Source organism: Coregonus lavaretus (assembly GCF_964263955.1).
Source record: "Coregonus lavaretus genome assembly, chromosome: 17".
NCBI classification, from domain to species: Eukaryota; Metazoa; Chordata; class Actinopteri; order Salmoniformes; family Salmonidae; genus Coregonus; species Coregonus lavaretus.
The window spans coordinates 14,823,945-14,844,502 of NC_140004.1; the positions used below are offsets into that span (position 1 = coordinate 14,823,945).

General features: G+C 46.4%; 1 protein-coding gene across 2 annotated transcripts in view; it reads left to right on the plus strand.

Annotated features, from left to right (window-relative positions):
- The window catches only part of LOC311144796 (neurogenic locus notch homolog protein 1-like), a 48,285-nt gene that overhangs the window by 20,680 nt on the left and 7,047 nt on the right, over window positions 1-20,558 (plus strand). For both annotated transcript variants that reach the window (XM_084180931.1, XM_084180932.1), the window contains exons 5-28: window positions 3,330-3,452; window positions 3,786-4,019; window positions 4,311-4,466; window positions 4,690-4,875; window positions 8,036-8,149; window positions 10,002-10,115; window positions 10,246-10,479; window positions 10,616-10,726; window positions 11,521-11,713; window positions 11,943-12,088; window positions 12,229-12,342; window positions 13,203-13,322; window positions 13,496-13,648; window positions 13,903-14,131; window positions 14,419-14,620; window positions 14,884-15,037; window positions 15,185-15,369; window positions 15,800-15,932; window positions 16,469-16,726; window positions 17,095-17,207; window positions 17,384-17,955; window positions 18,212-18,643; window positions 18,935-19,083; window positions 20,060-20,273. In XM_084180931.1, coding sequence (XP_084037057.1) covers window positions 3,330-3,452; window positions 3,786-4,019; window positions 4,311-4,466; window positions 4,690-4,875; window positions 8,036-8,149; window positions 10,002-10,115; window positions 10,246-10,479; window positions 10,616-10,726; window positions 11,521-11,713; window positions 11,943-12,088; window positions 12,229-12,342; window positions 13,203-13,322; window positions 13,496-13,648; window positions 13,903-14,131; window positions 14,419-14,620; window positions 14,884-15,037; window positions 15,185-15,369; window positions 15,800-15,932; window positions 16,469-16,726; window positions 17,095-17,207; window positions 17,384-17,955; window positions 18,212-18,643; window positions 18,935-19,083; window positions 20,060-20,273 — 4,639 coding nt within the window. The remainder of the gene's footprint in view (window positions 1-3,329; window positions 3,453-3,785; window positions 4,020-4,310; window positions 4,467-4,689; window positions 4,876-8,035; window positions 8,150-10,001; window positions 10,116-10,245; window positions 10,480-10,615; window positions 10,727-11,520; window positions 11,714-11,942; window positions 12,089-12,228; window positions 12,343-13,202; window positions 13,323-13,495; window positions 13,649-13,902; window positions 14,132-14,418; window positions 14,621-14,883; window positions 15,038-15,184; window positions 15,370-15,799; window positions 15,933-16,468; window positions 16,727-17,094; window positions 17,208-17,383; window positions 17,956-18,211; window positions 18,644-18,934; window positions 19,084-20,059; window positions 20,274-20,558) is intronic.

The window sequence follows — 20,558 nt, forward strand, 5'->3', positions numbered from 1 at the left end:
CGAGTGAACATGACTTTAATATGTAAAGCACGTGAATACAAAAACAACAAACAAGACGATGCGTGAAGTCCAATATAGACAACAACAGAAACTGAGACACTGGAACATGGAACAATAACCCACAACTAACAACAGAAAACCTACATCTTAAATATGGCTCCCAATCAGAGATAACGAGCCGAACAGCTGACACTCGTTACCTCCGATTGGGAGTCAATGAACACAAACAAGCACAATCACCCAACATAGAAATACCACAACCTAGACACCCCAACATAGAAATACACCCAAAACAAATGAACATGAACACCCCTGGCTCAAGAATAAAGGTCCGTGGAGCCAGAGTGTCACATTCGCCATCTACCCGGAACATATCCCAGTCCGCTTGTGAAATTATATAAATATAAGCCTTCCACAACCATAAGGTCCACTAATAATGTATTTATTTTATCAAAATAGTGTAACCGGCTTTTTTGCAATAATCACCGATCTGGCTTTCAAGTCTGTCTATGAAAATGCCCTTTTTGTTACAAATGTAACCAGAACCATGCATAATGCACATTCACTAATAATAACTAACTTCTTATAACGGGTATTATAGAAAATTAACACAGGTCTCATAAACTCTCTCTCAAGCACAAGCCCACATGCTAGTGAGTGGCCAGCTAATCTTTATATTTCAAGTTTAGCTAACTTGGATCTATTTGCTAGCTAACAAGGTAGAATAGTTGAATTATTATGAACACACCCTTATGGCCGTCTCCAACTGTTTGAACAGCATGCTATGATGTTGAAATCAAGTGGCCTACCTTATTTCTCAGAATGAGAATGAGTTGCACATTCCTTATATAGTTGTGTTTTATGCTTATTGCACATTTATAAAACACAGACTAGACTGCTAGTATAACAGTCTTTGGCTAAAATGCTGCTAGTGGTACCACAATGCCACACGCAACAAACTGAGGATACATATTCCTGAATCAATGTTCATTGATTGTCCTGTTTTAGTGGTGTCTGCCCTGTGTGCAATTTGAAGAGTTGAAACACAAAAAGGTTATCGTTAGAAAGGTTAACTTCTCCTCTATTACTGTAAAATAATGTCTCAATGTGTTTCGGTGTCCATATGACCGATTCTGTTGGACCAAACCTCAAATGCAAATAGCGAGTTGAAACCGCTTGCCAGAGAGGAAGAAGTGATCTCTCATCTTTGTTGTTGTGAGTGGCAGGTGGAGGGGCTTGGTGTGCGTGTGTAAATGGGAAGGTGTGCACAGCCTACAGTCATTGCACATGGCACAGAAGGAACGAAGGAGACGAGACCAAAAAGACAACATGAGAACAAGTGGACATAAACGCTCAACATTTTTTACAGAACTAGATTCTTCCGATGCAGGCATTTGGAATATCGCGCAAAAACATACATTCAAATTAATTTGATATATCACCCAGGCCTAGTGAGCTGTTTGTAGTGGCTCCACAGTGCGAGTTGTGTGAACAGAGGGGAGCAGGAAGCCATTGGGCCTTATCGTGAGGAAATGGCTGAATGAAAACATCCTCGGAACAGAGCCTTCTAGTCCTGTAGACAGGGTTACCACGACTGGTCGTCCTCTCCCCTCTCTCTACTCCCCACACGTCACCACTTCCAACCTGCCCTGCTCCAACGCCAGACTGAGCTAGACCTCCACTGAGTTCCCAGTAAGCACCACACCACTCTCTTTGTGCCTCACACACTGTTTTGGCCGTTAAACATGGCTCTCACAGAAACGCCACTGCCAAAGATAAATAATTGTGAATCAAGAGAAGTAGTAGCATTGTCAACAATCCAATGGTGCTCAGATTCTACCTACACAAAATTGGCAGTATAACCTCCTAAATGTCCCTTTTATTTTCTTATGCAGCCAGGCTGCCAGACAATACTGTGGTGGTGTGTTGTGTAATGCCAGAGCAGGATTGTTGCTGTTATATGAAGGGAAGCTGTGGTCTGGCTGGCTGTTTGTTCTGACTGATACAGACCAAAGGAGGGCTGCCGCCGCTGCCATTCGTTCCCCTCTGAAGAAGGAGGCCGTTGACTGCTTTAACTGTAAAATAGTTTCCCCTTGTTTTGAAAGGATCCAACCAGGCAATTTTGAAACTAGGAAAAACAAAGCAATTTTGGCGGGGCTGTGTGAGAGAGTGATGCAAAGAGACAAAAATACTCAGATATAGAATAAGCTTCCTTGATATCAAATCAAATTGTATTTGTCACATGCTCCGAATACAACAGGTGTTTTTACCTTACCGTGAAATGCTTACTTACGAACCCTTAACCAACAATGCAGAGGTTTTAAAAAGTAAGTAAGAAAAATGTGCTAAATAAACTAAAGGAAAAATAGTAACACAATAAAATAGCAATAATGAGGCTATATTCTAGGGGTACCAGTACCGAGTCAATGTGCAGGGGTATGGGTTAGTCGAGGTAATATGTACATGTAGGTAGGGGTAAAGTGACTATGCATAGATAATAAACAGAGAGTAGCAGCAGTATATGTGAAGAGCGTGAAGGAATGTGTGTTTGTGGCGTCAATATGCATGTGTGTGTGGTCCGTGTGTGTGTGTGTGTGTGTGTTGGAGTGTCAGTGTAGTATGTGTGAGTGTGTGGTTAGAGTCAAGTGAGTGTACATCTAGCCTGTGCGAGTCAGTGAAAAAAATAAGAGTAAATACTAATAAAATATGGGGGTCAATGCAAATAGTCCGGGTAACCATTTGATTAACTGTGCAGCTGTCTTATGGCTTGGGGTAGAAGCTGTTAAGGAGCCTTTTGGTCCCAGACTTGGCGCTCCGGTACCGCTTGCTGTGCGGTAGCAGAGAGAACAGTCTATGACTTGGGTAGCTGGAGTCTTTGACAATTTGTATTGCCTTTCTCTGACACCGCCTGGCAGAGGTCCTGGATGGCAGGAAGCTCAGCCACGGTGCTGTACTGGGCCGTACTCACTACCCTCTGTAGAGCCTTGCAGTCGAATGCAGAGCAGTTGCCATACCAAGCGGTGATGCAACCAGTCAGGATGCTCTTGATGCTGCAGCTGTAGAACTTTTTGAGGATCTGAGGTCCCATGCCAAACCTTTTCAGCCTCCTGAGGGGAATAGGCATTGTCGAGCCCTCTTCACGACTGTGTTGGTGTGTTTGGACCATGATAGGTCCTTAATGATGTGGACAACAAGGAACTTGAAGCCAAGGAAATATTGCTCCTCTGTTCATGAAAATGTAACATGACCCCTTCTGTTGAGATGGGGCTGATTTAAAAACTACAGTGTGTAATATATGTGTATTTAACATTATGTCCTGTCCTCTCCAGGCTTCTCAGGTCAGAACTGTGACGCCAACATTGATGACTGTCCAAGACACGATTGTCAGAATGGAGGAACCTGTGTGGACGGGGTTAACACCTATAACTGCCAATGCAAACCTGAATTCACAGGTAACTATACAGTAACCCCCCCCCCCAACCCACCCCACCACCAACCAACTCATTTCTACGCTCATGGTAGAAGTTTCTCATAAATACAGATCTAGGATCAGATTACTAACCCTCGATCCTAACCAAGACCATTGGGCGAATAAAAACATATCTGACCTTGCATCAGTGATTAGGGGGTAACTTTTACCCGACTCCGATCTCTATAATGGAAGCCTCCTTTCTTTTGACTCTTATGATTACTATTAATATTTTGCTCTCTTTGACTCTTTTGACTTGTTTGTGTGCACTGTGGCCTGTTGACAAGTGCATTTTAACCCATGTTCTCCCCTATAGGCCAGTTCTGTACAGAGGACGTTGACGAGTGCCAACTGATGCCCAATGCATGCCAGAATGGAGGAACGTGCCACAACATCTACGGTGCCTACCAGTGTGTGTGTGTCAACGGGTGGACGGGGGATGACTGTGGAGAGAATATTGACGACTGCGCCAATGCTGCCTGCAATCAGGGTGCCATCTGCCACGACCGTGTGGCGTCCTTCTTTTGCGAGTGTCCCCATGGTCGCACAGGTGAGCCGATGAACTTTGGTCTTCTTAATTTCTCATAGATTTTCCATTTATCTGACCCTGAGCTTTGCACACTTGTATATCTACTAATTTATGCTAAATCTCTTGTGGTCACTAGTGATACTAAATAGCGTTTCCTTGTCCAGTGCCAGCAGCACAGATAGTTTCACTGCATTAACAGTAGCTAGTTATTATATGGTTGAAAAGCAACAACTAAATAAATACCTTTAACGAAGTAAATAACTGCAACGATTGAACCAATCAACGTCTCCTGTTGTTCTTGTGCTGTGCCAGGTTTGCTGTGTCACCTGGATGACGCCTGTATCAGTAACCCCTGTCAGAAAGGCTCCAACTGTGACACCAACCCCGTCAACGGCAAGGCCATCTGCACCTGTCCCCTGGGCTACTTTGGCGCCGCCTGTGACCAGGATGTTGACGAGTGCTCGCTGGGTAAGTAGACTCAGACCAGTGAGGGATGCTTTTCATAAACACACATTAGATCATTACAGGAATAGGTTTTGTAAGTCATTAACTAGAAATGTGAATCACTCAACATCAGAGAGGGCAGAGACACAGACAGACAGACAGGTAGCAACCACTACACAGCAGCATGAAGGAGCACGCCCTGTAACATGTTACTTAAGGTACACTCCATGTCTCCCTCTGTGTCTAGGTGGCAACCCCTGTGAGCACGGAGGGAAGTGCCTGAACACCAAGGGTTCATTCCAGTGTAGGTGTCAGCCCGGCTTCTCTGGGGCTCGCTGTGAACATGACGTAAATGAGTGCCTTTCCAACCCCTGCCAGAACGAAGCCACCTGCCTCGACCAGATAGGAGGCTTCCACTGCATCTGTATGCCAGGTAACTGACACACACAAACACACACGCTCGCACGCAAGCACACACACACAGCTAATTACCGACATCAGTATAAGTTCTTCTTGTTAGCAAGTTTAAAGGCCCCTTTTTAATCAAAGGATGACAACAAATGGAAAAGGAAAGTAGAAGGGGGAAAAAGTAAGGAACTTGTCTGTCGGCCTTGCATTAAAGAATATAATTTGTTAAAGAAAATTGTGATAAATAAAAAAGTATACCAGTTTCATTTAAGGACCAAAGGATTGACAGCCGTCCCATATAGATTGCAAAATAGTTCGGAAGAGATTTTTGACGTACCGATTCCATGGCATAGTGTTTATGAATTGATATGCAAAACGACGCCGGATTCAAAAATATTTTATTTAAAAATCAAAATTTTTAAATTTAAATTATTTTATACAATTCTTGCTACCAATATAATGTTATTTATATGGGGGATACAATCTTCCCAGCTCTGCAGATTTTGCTGCGAAGAGACAGAATCATTAGATCATTTGTTTTGGTACTGTCCATTTTTAGCTTGTTTTTGGACACAGGTCCAGGAATGGCTAAAGGATTGCAATATTTACCTGGAGCTAACCCTGCAGATAGCACTACTGGGTGATCTGAAAAGTCATAGTCAATCGATCAATAATATGATAATACTTTTAGAAAAAATGTTTATATTCAATTTACGATCTGTAGAAACAATGAGAATAGAAAAGTTCAGAACTTTTGTAAAACATCACAGTACAGTTGAAAAATATATGGCAAATAGAAATCCAATATGGATGGTGTTAAGATATAGATGGGAGGTGTTGAATGGAGCTGAAGGATGGGACTAATAACAACAACTAATAACAACAAGATAACTAATGTAAAGTATACTGTGTCCATAATAAGTATATAGGTTATAGGTTGAGAGCTTTTGTGAAAGAGCACAGTTAGAAAAATATGGCATATAGAAGCAAACCAGATGGACATCATGAAAATGATCGGAGGAAGTTCAGGAGTAAAAACAAACAAAATATAATTATTGTAGAATTTGACTGTGTCCATAAAATGTATATAGTATGAATGGGCTAGAAGTAGAGGCCTAAGCGTTGTTGTTCACTAGTTTACTCCAATTCGGGAAGGGGTGGTGGTATATGAAGGGAAATATAATTTAAAAAAGGATATGTGTGTGTGTATGGATGCATGTATATATGTGTGTATGTGTGTATATATATGTGTGTGTGTGTGTGTGTGTGTGTGTATGTGTGTGTGTATATATATATATATGTATGTATATACACTGCTCAAAAAAATAAAGGGAACACTTAAACAACACAATGTAACTCCAAGTCAATCACGCTTCTGTGAAATCAAACTGTCCACTTAGGAAGCAACACTGATTGACAATAAATGTCACATGCTGTTGTGCAAATGGAATAGACAACAGGTGGAAATTATAGGCAATTAGCAAGACACCCCCAATAAAGGACTGGTTTTGAAGGTGGTGACCACAGACCGCTTCTCAGTTCCTATGCTTCCTGGCTGATGTTTTGGTCATTTTTGAATGCTGGCGGTGCTTTCACTCTAGTGGTAGCATGAGACGGAGTCTACAACCCACACAAGTGGCTCAGGTAGTGCAGCTCATCCAGGATGGCACATCAATGCGAGCTGTGGCAAGAAGGTTTGCTGTGTCTGTCAGCGTAGTGTCCAGAGCATGGAGGCGCTACCAGGAGACAGGCCAGTACATCAGGAGACGTGGAGGAGGCCGTAGGAGGGCAACAACCCAGCAGCAGGACTGCTACCTCCGCCTTTGTGCAAGGAGGAGCAGGAGGAGCACTGCCAGAGCCCTGCAAAATGACCTCCAGCAGGCCACAAATGTGCATAATTATTGTAGAATTTGACTGTGTCCATAAAATGTATATAGTATGTATGGGCTAGAAGTAGAGGCCTAAGCGTGTCTGCTCAAACGGTCAGAAACAGACTCCATGAGGGTGGTATGAGGGCCCGACGTCCACAGGTGGGGGTTGTGCTTATAGCCCAACACCGTGCAGGACCTTTGGCATTTGCCAGAGAACACCAAGATTGGCAAATTTGCCACTGGCACCCTGTGCTCTTCACAGATGAAAGCAGGTTCACACTGAGCACATGTGACAGACGTGACAGAGTCTGGAGACGCCGTGGAGAACGTTCTGCTGCCTGCAACATCCTCCAGCATGACCGGTTTGGCGGTGGGTCAGTCATGGTGTGGGGTGGCATTTCTTTGGGGGGCCGCACAGCCCTCCATGTGCTCGCCAGAGGTAGCCTGACTGCCATTAGGTACCGAGATGAGATCCTCAGACCCCTTGTGAGACCATATGCTGGTGCGGTTGTCCCTGGGTTCCTCCTAATGCAAGACAATGCTAGACCTCATGTGGCTGGAGTTTGTCAGCAGTTCCTGCAAGAGGAAGGCATTGATGCTATGGACTGGCCCGCCCGTTCCCCAGACCTGAATCCAATTGAGCACATCTGGGACATCATGTCTCACTCCATCCACCAACGCCACGTTGCACCACAGACTGTCCACGAGTTGGCGGATGCTTTAGTCCAGGTCTGGGAGGAGATCCCTCAGGAGACCATCCGCCACCTCATCAAGAGCATGCCCAGGCGTTGTAGGGAGGTCATACAGGCACGTGGAGGCCACACACACTACTGAGCCTCATTTTGACTTCTTTTAAGGACATTACATCAAAGTTGGATCAGCCTGTAGTGTGGTTTTCCACTTTAATTTTGAGGGTGACTCCAAATCCAGACCTCCATGGGTTGATAAATTTGATTTCCATTGGTAATTTTTGCGTGATTTTGTTGTCAGCACATTCAACTATGTAAAGAAAAAAGTATTTAATAAGATTATTTCATTCATTCAGATCTAGGATGTGTTATTTTAGTGTTCCCTTAATTTTTTTGAGCAGTGTATATATTTGCGAGAAAAAAACCATATGGGGGATTGGAAGTGATGCAGACAATTACATTGATGGAAGTTACAATCTATCTGAAATATTCAAGCTGATCTACCCCCTAAAAAAGAAAAAAAGGATGACAACAATCTAAATGTATAGCTGTGAAGTCAGGAAATCTGGCATAGTTATTGTACCCTAACTAACCGGCCCTTGTTTCCCTTGCTAATTGGTTACAGGCTACGAGGGACTGTTCTGCCAGATCAATACGGACGAGTGCGCCAACAACCCCTGCCTGAACAATGGGAAGTGTATCGACAAGATCAACACCTTCCACTGCCAGTGCCCCACAGGTGAGCCCCGGTGCGCCGCAGCGGGAGGAGGGGGGTCGATCACCCCCCCCCCCCCCCCGGACAGGACGGGCGCGGGAGGCGGACTCTAATCCTTGCCTCAGGAAGGGCTTTACCAGGCCAGCGCCCGACGAGGAGGAAAATCCATAAAGAAGGGCTTGAGGAAGTTTACACTTTGAACAAGTTTTTACTCTCAACTCTGATGAGTGTGCACTTAAACTTGGTTTGGATGTAGCTAGCCACAATAACGTTAATTGAGAGAGAACTAAGGAAAGAAGGACTAAGAATAGCAGCTGAAATAGTGTTTTGTTTCCACGTATTGCATTTCTGTGTAGTTGGAGAAGCTGTTGTGGTGAGCCTCTAGTTTTGTGTGTAGTGAAGTTTTGAATTTAGATGATTTCATTAGGTATTTCTCCAGGGGTTCCATTGGGGTTAGACTATGTGACGAGAGGCATTGAGGGTTTTGTTAGCAGAGGAATGCTCTGATAGAAAAACGTGAGGCCGACCGACACAGAGGAAGGTTTCTCACCCTCTTTCACCAGGCCTACTGAGGTGGAAGTAATTGTGGAGGAATTGAGTGCAGTTCTCAGTCGGATCGGATCAAAGACAGTTCAGAGAGAAAGGCAGGAGGCTTCTTGTGTTGAGAAAGTGCAGTTAGGAAGCTGAGGAATTAATTGTAGGGAGGTACAGCAGAGAACACAAGAGCTTAGCTGCTGAAAAGCACCCCCCCACCATGTATATGAGACAGGGGTGAGGGGGGCCTGAATGAGACAGTGGTGAAAGTGGAAGGAGGTGGGAGGCAGTGTTGGGGTACTGGAGGGGACTGAGACACACAGACGGTTATGCTCTAGGGGGGGATCCGAGGGGAATTGCCTTCTTGAGATGTAAATTTGTTCTTGTGTAAGCCCAGGCTGGGGTAGGGTAGGGTCCTCGCCTTTCATTTCTGTACACACCATCTCCATGGAAACCCCACTGGGGCGGTTTGAAATGTGTGATTACAGAAACCTGGGCTAAATCCCCTCTCTGTGTTGTGTGTGAGGTAACGTTAACATGGACAGTCTAAAGCGAAAGGGGCCCTGTGTTGTGAATCCACTGGGAGCAGAGCTAACAGCTAGACATGTAGCCACTTCCTATCTGGGTTAGTGACCACTGGGATGTCTGGCTGGCTGCTTGGCTTAGAACCCCTGTGTGTTCCAATAGGGGGGGGGAAGCTTCATCTCTTTATCAAACAGAATCCATCTCCTTACCGCTTAGAATTCAAATGTGCTCCAGCGACAGAAGTTGGAAGAAGAAAAAAAAAATACAGATTAGAATAACTAGAGAAAAAAAGGGAGCCTGCTGGTTGATTTTGAATGATGAGGGATTTGAATAGCTGAGTTCAGAGGTCAAGCTGGCCCTTTTGGGAGAGGTGGGCGGGGAGAGGGGCGAAAGCAAGACGGGAGAATGCACATTGTGATGGAAAAGTTTTGGGGGACAAAAGAGGCAACCGGCTCGGCTTCGCGTTGCATTGAGCAGACAGTCCCCCCTTTGTCTCTCACTCCTGGTCATGAGGCCTTGGAAGTTTTTCTCCCCTTCTTTTCACCCCCCCCCCCCCCCCCCCCTCAGATGCAGTTTCTTTTTGGGAGAAGTGGTGAAAAGGAGTAGAAAGAAAAGAAAAGGGAAAACGGGGATGTTGATTAATATGCAGCCACCTCTGTCGTTGAGGGCTCTCATAATGTATGTAGGCTTCCAGGGAAAGAGTGGGAATAGTTTGGGCTTGGTGAGATCACTCTAACGACCCCCCCCCCCCAACCACCACCACACACACACTCACTCACGCACACAAACTTACCCCCACCTCTTCTTGTTTTTCTAGGCTTTGCTGGGAATCTCTGCCAGATAGATATTGATGAGTGCGCCAGCACGCCTTGCAAGAATGGCGCCAAGTGCACGGACGGCCCCAACAAGTACACCTGCGAATGCACTGAGGGTATACAAAACAACAACAAAGCAACAACAAAGATAAAAAAATATACCAACACTGATTGAATGTTTTATGGATCCTGAACAGAATGGGGAGAAATTAGACAAAAGTGACCAACTTCATCTCTTTCTACCAGGTTACACGGGGCAACACTGTGAGACTGACATCAATGAGTGTTTCTCGGCCCCCTGTCACTATGGTACCTGTAAGGACGGCCTGGCCTCCTTCACCTGTTACTGTCGCCCTGGTTACACAGGCCGGCTGTGTGAGACCAACATTAACGAGTGTCTTAGTCAGCCCTGTCGGAACGGAGGCATCTGCCAGGACCGCGAGAACTCCTACATCTGCACCTGCCCCAAGGGCACCACAGGTCAGACACACATACACACACTAAAAGACTTCTCCTCTCAACTCAAAATTGTCCTTGACAATACAATCACCCAGATGTATTTTCATCTGTGAAAATGTTATTATAGAAACTTTGATGCTAATTTCTTTGCTCCTAGGTATAAACTGTGAAATCAACCTGGACGACTGCAAGAGCAAGCCATGTGACTATGGGACATGCATCGACAAGATCAACGGTTACGAGTGTGCCTGCGAGCCCGGCTACAGCGGTAAGTAGCTACTGTAGCAGTTTGTCTGACTGTGGCAACCCAGGTTGAGGTTTGAAGAGGGTACTCCTACCTCCACGCGAGTCTGTCTCCTATTCAGACCTCTCAGGCGAGGGCAGGACAACAAGGGCGTAGCGGGCAGGATGAAGGGATGGAAGAGAGGGAGGGGTAACAGATGGTGAGCGAATGCACTCCTTTTGAGGCCATCAGTGGCGGTGTCACTTTCCAGCCCCTCCCTGTCCACAACCTGCTGCCTAGACACACAAACTGGCCTCTCTCACCAGGCTCTGAAAGGACCAACACTCACTGGGGATTTTATAGGAGAAAAGATCCCCTGAAATATTCCCGAAAGTTGATCTTTTAGAAGGGGAGAAGTTGGTCCCTGCTTTAGGGCTAAATGGCCTCTCTTTATGTTATGCGTGGCACCGGCTGAATGGCTGCGGTGCTTCAATTGACCGACAAAAGCAGACTTAAAAACCCCATGTTTCTCGAGGTGGATGCATTTACTGTGGGGATATAGAGGCCATTGTCTGGTCCGTTGTCTGGTGTAGTATGGGTTGTGCTTTGCGTTCTACTTCAAAATGATATCTTCATAGAAATCTAACCAAGTACAAACTCCAAAGACTACCAAATAATATTATGTTAGTTCTAACCATAAAGTATTATTAATTTGTATAATTTTTGAAAAACCAATTTAATGCGTTTGTAAACTATAAACGTTCCTAGTGCTAAAAAGTTGAGACACTACTGTATGAGGGGTCGGAGAAGTAAACATGTTCATGGGTTCTGGTTCACAGGGACAATGTGCAACATCAACATTGATGAGTGTGCCCTCAACCCGTGTCACAACGGTGGCACCTGCATCGATGGCACCAACAGCTTCACCTGTATGTGCCCAGAGGGTTACCAGGACACCACCTGCTTCTCCCAAGTCAACGAGTGCCTTAGCAACCCCTGTATCCATGGCCACTGTCAAGACAAAGTCAACGGGTGAGTCTGCCTCTCTCATCTGTCTCCATAGCTCCTCTGCCAAGAAAATTACATAGTTGTGTTTCATTTACATCTAGAAATCTTCCCTACATGTATGGTATGGAACTATGAATATACAGTATCTACAGTAAATCCCTAAGCATTCATAAAAGGTGTGGATTTTGTGTGAGGAATCAAAGTGAAAGTTAATGTCTTTCTCTAATATTTAGCTTTTCTATGTTGTCTTTAGTTACAACTGTCTGTGTGACAATGGCTGGAGTGGCAAGAATTGTGACATCAACAACAATGAGTGTGAGTCCAACCCCTGCATGAACGGAGGCACCTGCAAGGATATGACCAGCGGATACGTCTGCTCCTGTAGAGTGGGCTTCACTGGTGAGTTAGTGTGTTTGTGTGTGTGTGTGGTCCTCTACATTGCACTCCCACCATCAATACATTGTACTGTTTTGATCTATTTGACCCTGACTCAAACTCCAACTCATGTGCTTCATATCTTCTTGACCTTTTGATTCCAGGTCCAAGCTGTCAGACCAACATCAACGAATGTGCCTCCAATCCCTGCCTGAACCAAGGGACCTGCATCGATGATGTCGCTGGCTACAAGTGCAACTGCCTACTGCCATATACCGGTATGAACATATTTGGCTATTGTGAAATAGTTGTCTGAGTGTCTGTCTAAGTGTGGTGTTTTGTTTTCCCTTGCTATGGGGCTCTAAGTTGTATCTTCTTCAAGGCATTGGACATACAGGAAAAACATGCTCCGGAAGACCAAGCTGTCGATGAAAGTTCAGCAGCAATACTTCCTCTTGGCTAAAAGACTCTTGTGTCTGTTGTGTTGACCTTGGACCTCCATGACAAGTGTCCATGATAACAACCCAATATTTTTCAGCAGTCCTCACGTCCTTTCCTTTCCTCCCTTGTCGTATCATTTGAAAAAACAGATAATGATGGACTGCCTTTGGGCAAGCACATTTTTTATTTATTCCCTGAGTCTTCTTTTTGGAAAACTCCACACAGCTTTGGGAGCTGGAATAATAGCGGCTTTGGTTGTGTGACGGACGGGGTGGGGAACGAACGGCCCGGCTGCTTGACACATTTCCTGTTTGCAGACTTCCTGTCTCACAGAACAGCAAATGCCTTGACAATAGCAGGAAACGCCAGCCTGCTTCCTGTCCGCGCTGGGTGTCGTGAAAACAGAAAGGGAATTGTCTCCACATGCCCAAACAGCTCTGCTCTCTAACACTCACAGACCTTTACACTGTGGTCAAGAAGCCTCCTGATATCCTCCTGAATGAAGTGTGTGTTTAAATGTCCAATAAAAGCATTATGTATGTAGGGCAGTCTATCCAGACACCCACTACTTCCAGTCATGATACTCTGGTTCCGAAAAACAATAGTATTAGACATTTATATTAATATGAGAATATTAATATTGAGCATAGTTGATGTCCATTATCTAAAAGTTTGTTTGTGTGTGTGTGTGAGATAGGTGAGAACTGTGAGACCCTGCTGGCACCCTGCAGCACCAAGCCCTGTAAGAACACAGGTGTGTGTCAGGAGTCTGAGGACTACGAGAACTTCTCCTGTGTGTGTCCAGAGGGCTGGCAAGGTGAGGGAGCAATATCTTTATAGTAGAATGGTCATTCTTATGCATTTATATACACATATGTCAGTATATCGATATATGAAAATAGGCAAAATATCTCAGAAAATGGCCAAATGATCTCAGTGATGTGTGTGTAGTAAGCCTTCCCCCTCCCTCCTCTGCCTCACCCTCTATAGGCCAGACCTGTGAGGTGGACATTAATGAGTGTGTGAAGAACCCCTGTCGCAATGGGGCCACCTGCGAGAACACCAAAGGCAACTACCGCTGTGGCTGCAAGGCCGGCTACACTGGCCGCAACTGCGAAACCAACATTGACGACTGCAAGCCCAGTAAGTCTCCTTTCAGGTTGATATGAGACAGTGGCCATGTCTCAATACTCTAAAGTTGCTCCCTCTCATTGGCTCTTTTCTTTTATGACTGATAGGTTAAAGACTAGATAGGCCTCGAAAACATCGCTATAACATCTGCCTTGTTATCAGTGGGGAAAAAAGAAAGAAGCTAGTCAAGACTATTGAGCCGCAGCCAGTGTGCTAAGCTATCAGCTAACTTTTCTCCCTACTCTCTCTTGTCTCTCCCGCCTTAGACCCCTGCAGCAATGGAGGTTTCTGTCGGGACGAGGTGGACAACTTTGTGTGCACCTGCCTGCCTGGTTTCCGTGGCACTAAGTGTGAGGAGGACATCAACGAGTGTGACAGTAACCCATGTAAGAATGGCGCCAACTGTACAGACTGTGTCAACAGCTACACCTGCACCTGTCCCTCTGGCTTCAGTGGGATACACTGTGAGAACAACACACCTGACTGCACTGAGAGGTAAAGAGAGCTTGGATTCCTATTTCTTTTTGATTTATCTTCCTCACATGGCCTGTTGCATCTCTGTCACAAACGATGAATGTAGCTCATACCTAACACTGTTCTCTTGTCCACTTCTGCCCCCTGTGGCAGAAAGTATAATAACACTAAACGACAATCCCATTATAGCCCAAGATATTCACACTTAAGTCACTTTACTAATTGGACTAATAAAAACATTGAATCCGGCTTTAATATGATACATCTGGTATTGCTTTATTGATGTTTTGATGTTATTTTTTCCGCAGCTCTTGTTTCAATGGTGGGACGTGTCTGGACGGCATCAACACCTACACCTGCCTGTGCCCACCTGGCTTCACTGGCAGCTACTGCCAACACGACATCAACGAGTGTGACTCCAGACCCTGCTTGAACGGAGGCACCTGCCAGGACAGCTATGGAACCTACAAGTGTACTTGTCCCCAGGGCTACATTGGACTCAACTGCCAGGTACAGTGTATGCCTAGTGACACTGACTTTATACTGGCTGTAGGCAATATACCATGTTGCTATCGTCATATAAAATGTGCTTTTATTAATCAAATACTTGGCTAAACAAAGGTGGTAGGAAGACATTTAAGTTAACACGCACTACAAACGGTAGCTATAATGATGTTTGTAGCTGTGAAACAAACGTGTACATTTCTAGTTACTTTCACCTGTCTACTCACCTAGTGACTAACTGTGTCTATGGTGTGTGTGTTTCTCCTCAGAATCTGGTACGCTGGTGTGACTCGTCTCCCTGTAAGAACGGGGGCACCTGTTGGCAGACTGGCACCACTTACAGCTGTGAGTGCCAGACCGGCTGGACAGGGCTCTACTGCGATGTGCCAAGCGTCTCTTGCGAGGTGGCAGCCAAACAAAGAGGTAACACTAGTTAAGGAGGGTGTGTGTGTGTGTGTGTGTGAACGTCTGCATGTGTGTGTGTTTTTTTTTGGTGTTAGTATCAATCTCATACCTGTAACAAAAACACTTGACTACATGTTCTCCATCTCTCTGACCTCCCCCCTCCAGGTGTGGAGGTAGTTGCTCTGTGTCTTAACTCAGGCCAGTGTCTGGACGCTGGGAACACCCACTACTGCCACTGCCAGGCGGGCTACACAGGCAGCTACTGTGAGGAGCAGGTGGATGAGTGCACCCCCAACCCGTGTCAGAATGGAGCCACCTGCACTGACTTCCTAGGAGGGTACTCCTGCAAGGTAGGCTGCTCACTATGAACACAGCATGCTCCACTTATTTCTCAGGTCCTGGGTGAAACGCATAACAAATGTAGCCTAATGTTGAAACGATACCTAGGCTCAACAGTGATTCTACACCCCCAAACATGTTTATTTATAAGTGTTTCCTGGTCTTGGTCTGGTAGAAGCATTGTCAGACATTCTCACTTTGAAATTATTGTCACATTTTTGGGTAGTGTAAATAAGTGTGTTGGTATCCTTTCTAAATGATTCTCCCTATTAAAACCCTACTGATGAAGGCTGTTTATAAACAGACCCACAAACTGCTCATTTATGGAGCTCTCTGATGAAAGAGAATTTGCTGACCTGTGCGTAAAACTGGCAAAAACAGCCAGGTAAACAGAAACTGCCTTGTTTCATGTCAGTCGTTGATTTTTCTCTCCTCTCTCAGTGCGTGCCAGGATACGTCGGGACCAACTGCTCCAACGAGATCAATGAGTGTTTCTCCCAGCCTTGCCAGAACGGGGGCACCTGCATTGACCTGATCAATACCTACAAATGCTCCTGTCCCAGGGGAACCCAAGGTCAGGGCCCGACCACCCACCTCCACACACATCCTCTCCCTCCTTCTATCCCTCCATCCTCTCCTCTGGTCTCTTCTACCTTTCTCTATCCCTATCTCCTCTGCTCTTCTCCACCCTCCCACTCTTTCTTACTCTCTATCCCTCGCTCCTCTGGTCTCCTAGGTTCCTCTCCGCACTCCCACTCTATCTGTCTCTCTCGCTCTCTCTCTCTCTCTACCTCTACCTCTCTCAATCCACCACACTTCATTAATTAGGGCTTAACAGCGTCCAGCACATGTCTGAAACTCTACTCCCCGCCTGTCAAATGCAGGATTGATTTATCTCTTGGACATAAAGGGTGTGTTTCTTGTAGGTCAGCTGAAGTACTGTTGAAATTAATGTTGCCAAAAAAAGGAGCAAACAAGAGAAAACATTGTGAAACTGTAAATTAAAATGTATATTGAACCATTGCAGGTCATACATCTATCCTCCTATGATCCCCTGATGGTGTCCCATCTGAGTGTTTAGGCTGACTGTTCCTCCCCTCTACCTCTCAGGCGTTCACTGTGAGATCAACATAGACGACTGCAACCCCTTCACAGACCAAGTCACCAACGAGCCCAAGTGCTTCAACAAGGGGAAGTGTGTGGACAGGGTGGGAGGTTACCACTGCATCTGTCCCGCGGGCTACGTAGGGGAGCGCTGTGAGGGGGACGTCAACGAGTGCCTGTCCAACCCATGTGACCCCCGCGGGACACACAACTGCATCCAGCTCACCAACAACTACCGCTGCGATTGCCGCACTGGATACACAGGTAGCATTTAACGTAGAGGAGGCAGATATGTTGGATCTGGCTGGAGAGTGACTGCAGGGTTGGGTTTAGTTTCATGTCAATTAGTTATTTCATGGGGTTGAGTATGGGAAAGCAAAGACTAGGGGAAAATAATGTAGACTTTTTTTTTTAAATAATTGACATTCCTGTCTTTTTCGAGACGAATCACCTTGGACTTGCAGGAGAAATGTTACAACTAGGGTTGGAGTAAAAACCTACAGGAGGGTAGCTCTCCACGAACAGGGTTGGAGACTCCTGCTCTATGGCATTACAAGTTAACCTGTGATTGGCTTATTGATAAGGGAACATTTCAGTCCTTGATGTAACCTGCTCTCTATGTGATCCTACAGGACAGCGTTGTGACACAGTGTTTGACGGCTGTAAGGGCAAACCCTGTCGTAACGGAGGGACATGTGCCGTAGCCAGCAACACTCCTCACGGCTTCATCTGCAAGTGTCCACCTGTAAGTTCACACACAACCACAGCTGCTGGCGTAGTTCTGCCAAAGACACTGTATAAGAGACATGTATAAAGACATTCAGCAGATGTGTTGCACTGTGTTTTCATTCATTCAACATACTGTAATACATTTAATAGTAATATTAACATTGACACATTTCCTCTCCTTCTCCTCTACAGGGATACACTGGCTCCACCTGTGAGTACGATGCCCACTCCTGTGGCACTCTTCACTGTCGGAACGGTGGCACATGCATCTCTGGACACAAGAGCCCAAAGTGTCTCTGTACCTCCTCGTTCACAGGGCCAGAGTGTGAATACCCCACAGACAACCCTTGTAACACCAACCCCTGCTACAATGGGGGAACCTGTGAGTACAGCTCAGAGGCTCCATACTACCACTGCGTATGCCCCACCAACTTCAACGGCCTGCTATGTCACATCCTGGACTACAGCTTCCTGGGCGGGTTCGGCCGTGACATCACGCCCCCGCCGGAGGTGGAGGTGAGCTGTGAGATCCCCCAGTGTGAGGAGAGGAAGGGGAACAAGTTCTGTGATATCTTGTGTAACAACCACGCGTGTGGCTGGGACGGGGGCGACTGCTCGCTCAACTTCAATGACCCGTGGAAGAACTGCACGACATCCCTGCAGTGCTGGCGCTACTTCAACGACGGGAAGTGTGACGAGCAGTGTAACAACGCCGGGTGTCTCTACGATGGCTTCGACTGTCAGAGCCTGGAGGGCCAGTGCAAGTGAGTGAGACGCTTGCCATCAGGGTCTGAATACTGAATAATCGATAAGGGTAGGCCAATCCACCTTGAGACCTACTGGCTATGCAGGGTTCTGCTCCAGACCTATTTTAACTCACCTGATTCCGCTAATGCTGTAGATAGTACATCAAGTCTGAGTAGCAGTTCAAGGCCTGAACAACAGTCTGAGCTTTTCTTTAAACAATATACATCCCATTAGAAGCCATACTGAATAATGCTCTTTACTCTGTCTCTCCAGTCCTCTGTACGACCAGTACTGTAAAGACCACTATGCGGACGGCCACTGTGACCAGGGCTGCAACAACGCAGAGTGTGAGTGGGACGGTCTGGACTGTGCCAACAACATGCCAGAGAAGCTCGCTGTGGGCCGCCTGGTCATCGTGGTCCACATCATGCCCGACCAGCTCCGGAACAACTCGTTTGGCTTCCTGCGAGAGCTGAGCCGCGTGATCCACACTAATGTGGTGTTCCAGCAGGACGCTAAGGGACAGATGATGATCTACCCGTATTACGGCAGTGAGCAGGAGCTGAAGAAACACAACATGAAGCGCTCGGTGGGCTGGACAGAGATCCCTGACACTGTGCTCAACTCCATGAAGAACAGCATGTATACTATAGCCAATGGAAGCAGCCGCAGACGCAGGGAGCTGGACCCCATGCAGATCAAAGGGTGAGACAAATGTTCTGGAAACAATCCTCATTTGGAATCTGGATTTCAATGGAATTTTCATGCAAACCTCACATTTACGTGAAAGTCTAACTAGTTTCTGTGTGAAGTAAACTGCCCTTCCACATATTCGGTAGCGATTTGTTGTATGATCATCCATTGTGATGGAAAACCAGTGTCTGGCTTTTTAAGAACTGCTGCTAGTTCCCTGCACAGAAACCATGGTGCTGTCCTTTCTTCCCTCTGGGTTTTAGATCAGGTCTAATGTGTGTAATGTGACTCTGTCCGCCACAGCTGCATAGTGTACCTGGAGATTGACAACCGCCAGTGCGTCCAGCAGTCCACAGAGTGCTTCCAGAGTGCCACTGATGTAGCAGCCTTCCTAGGGGCCCTGGCCTCCAGTGGAAACCTCAACGTTCCCTACATCATAGAGGCAGTTCACAGTGAGTTTCTCTCTTCTTCCATTCTAACAGTCACCAGGGGCCAAGAGTACTGCTGCAACACCCCCGGACTGCACCCCTAATGCCACCCTACTCATACCCCAGCCCTACATACAGACACACACACACACTGTGAAGGTATTCATCCCCTAGGTCTTAACCCTCCAACACCACAAAGGGATGACGGGTTGTTCTTTGATTGTGTATTTGGTATTCAACAATGGAACAAATGTACTTGTGAATCACATGGACTAAACAATCAATGCAGCAGTCTGTGTTTAAATCCAATGGCTTCAGGCTCCAAAATGGTTAATTGTCGTAAATCAACTCATCCAGCCCCCTACCCCATCCACATACCATTCTAATGCGCACACACACACACACACACACACTTCATCCCACACTGTGAGGCTGCTGCAACCTTCACCTCGCTGAATGTAATACCAGGACTTAATGCATCTCTAAGGGTTTGGGTTGAGAGAGTTTATCATTTCAAAATCGTTAGTGGAAAAAAAGCGAAGGGGAAGAATTGATCGGGAGTGTGCTAGAAGTTGGGAGTCTTTGTTATCTTGAAAATCCTAATAAATCCTTGGTCTTTACAGCTTAAAGCGCGTGCAGTAATTTGAAGTTCATTAATCCCTCCCTTTTTTCCCCTTAAAGAAGAAATGGTAGAGTTGTCTCCTGGTACCCTGGGCTGAGAGGGGAGAGGAGGTGGTGGTGGTTTTTTATATTTGATGAGAAGTGGTTAGCAATTCTGATTATTACAGAATAGGACCAACCTTGTTTTACAAACAGCGCTCCTCATTCCCATTGTAGCTCTGGCTGTGGACAACTAGGACTAGGCTCCAGGAGGGGGTTTCACTAGACTAGAGGAGCTGGACTTGCAGTCCTCCTGCGACCAACCCAACACCTGTCTGCCTGCCTGGGTTCTCAGGCTCCGCTGCTGTCCGCCTTACCATGTTGTCCCTTTCCCCTCCAGGTGAGGTTGACCCCCAGCTTCCGTCGGAGCTCTACCCCATCTACGTGGTCCTAGCCGGGCTGGCTTTCCTGGCCTTTGTGGGCGTGGGGATGGTCGCCTCACGGAAGCGTCGTCGCGAGCACGGCCAATTGTGGTTCCCGGAGGGTTTCAAGACCAGTGAGCCCAACAAGAAGAAGAGGAGGGAGCCCGTCGGGGAGGATTCGGTGGGATTGAAGTAAGTTTCCTGGGTTTCCATGCGGCACCACATCGTCTTCCCACCATGGGTCACAGTTTGTTTGTCATGGATTTGGTCGTAGCAGGGTGTGGAGCGGTGACGAGAGTTTTTGGGGCTGAGGGGGGAACGGCGTTCGTTCGGATCATTAATGATAATGATGCAGCAGGTTTAGGTAACGGGCACATTAATTGACTTGTCGGAGTGATAGTGTTGGGACGGGACAGGATGGGGGGCTCAATCAATGCTTTTGTTTCGGTGTTGGTGCACTGCCACTGAGGAAGAGGG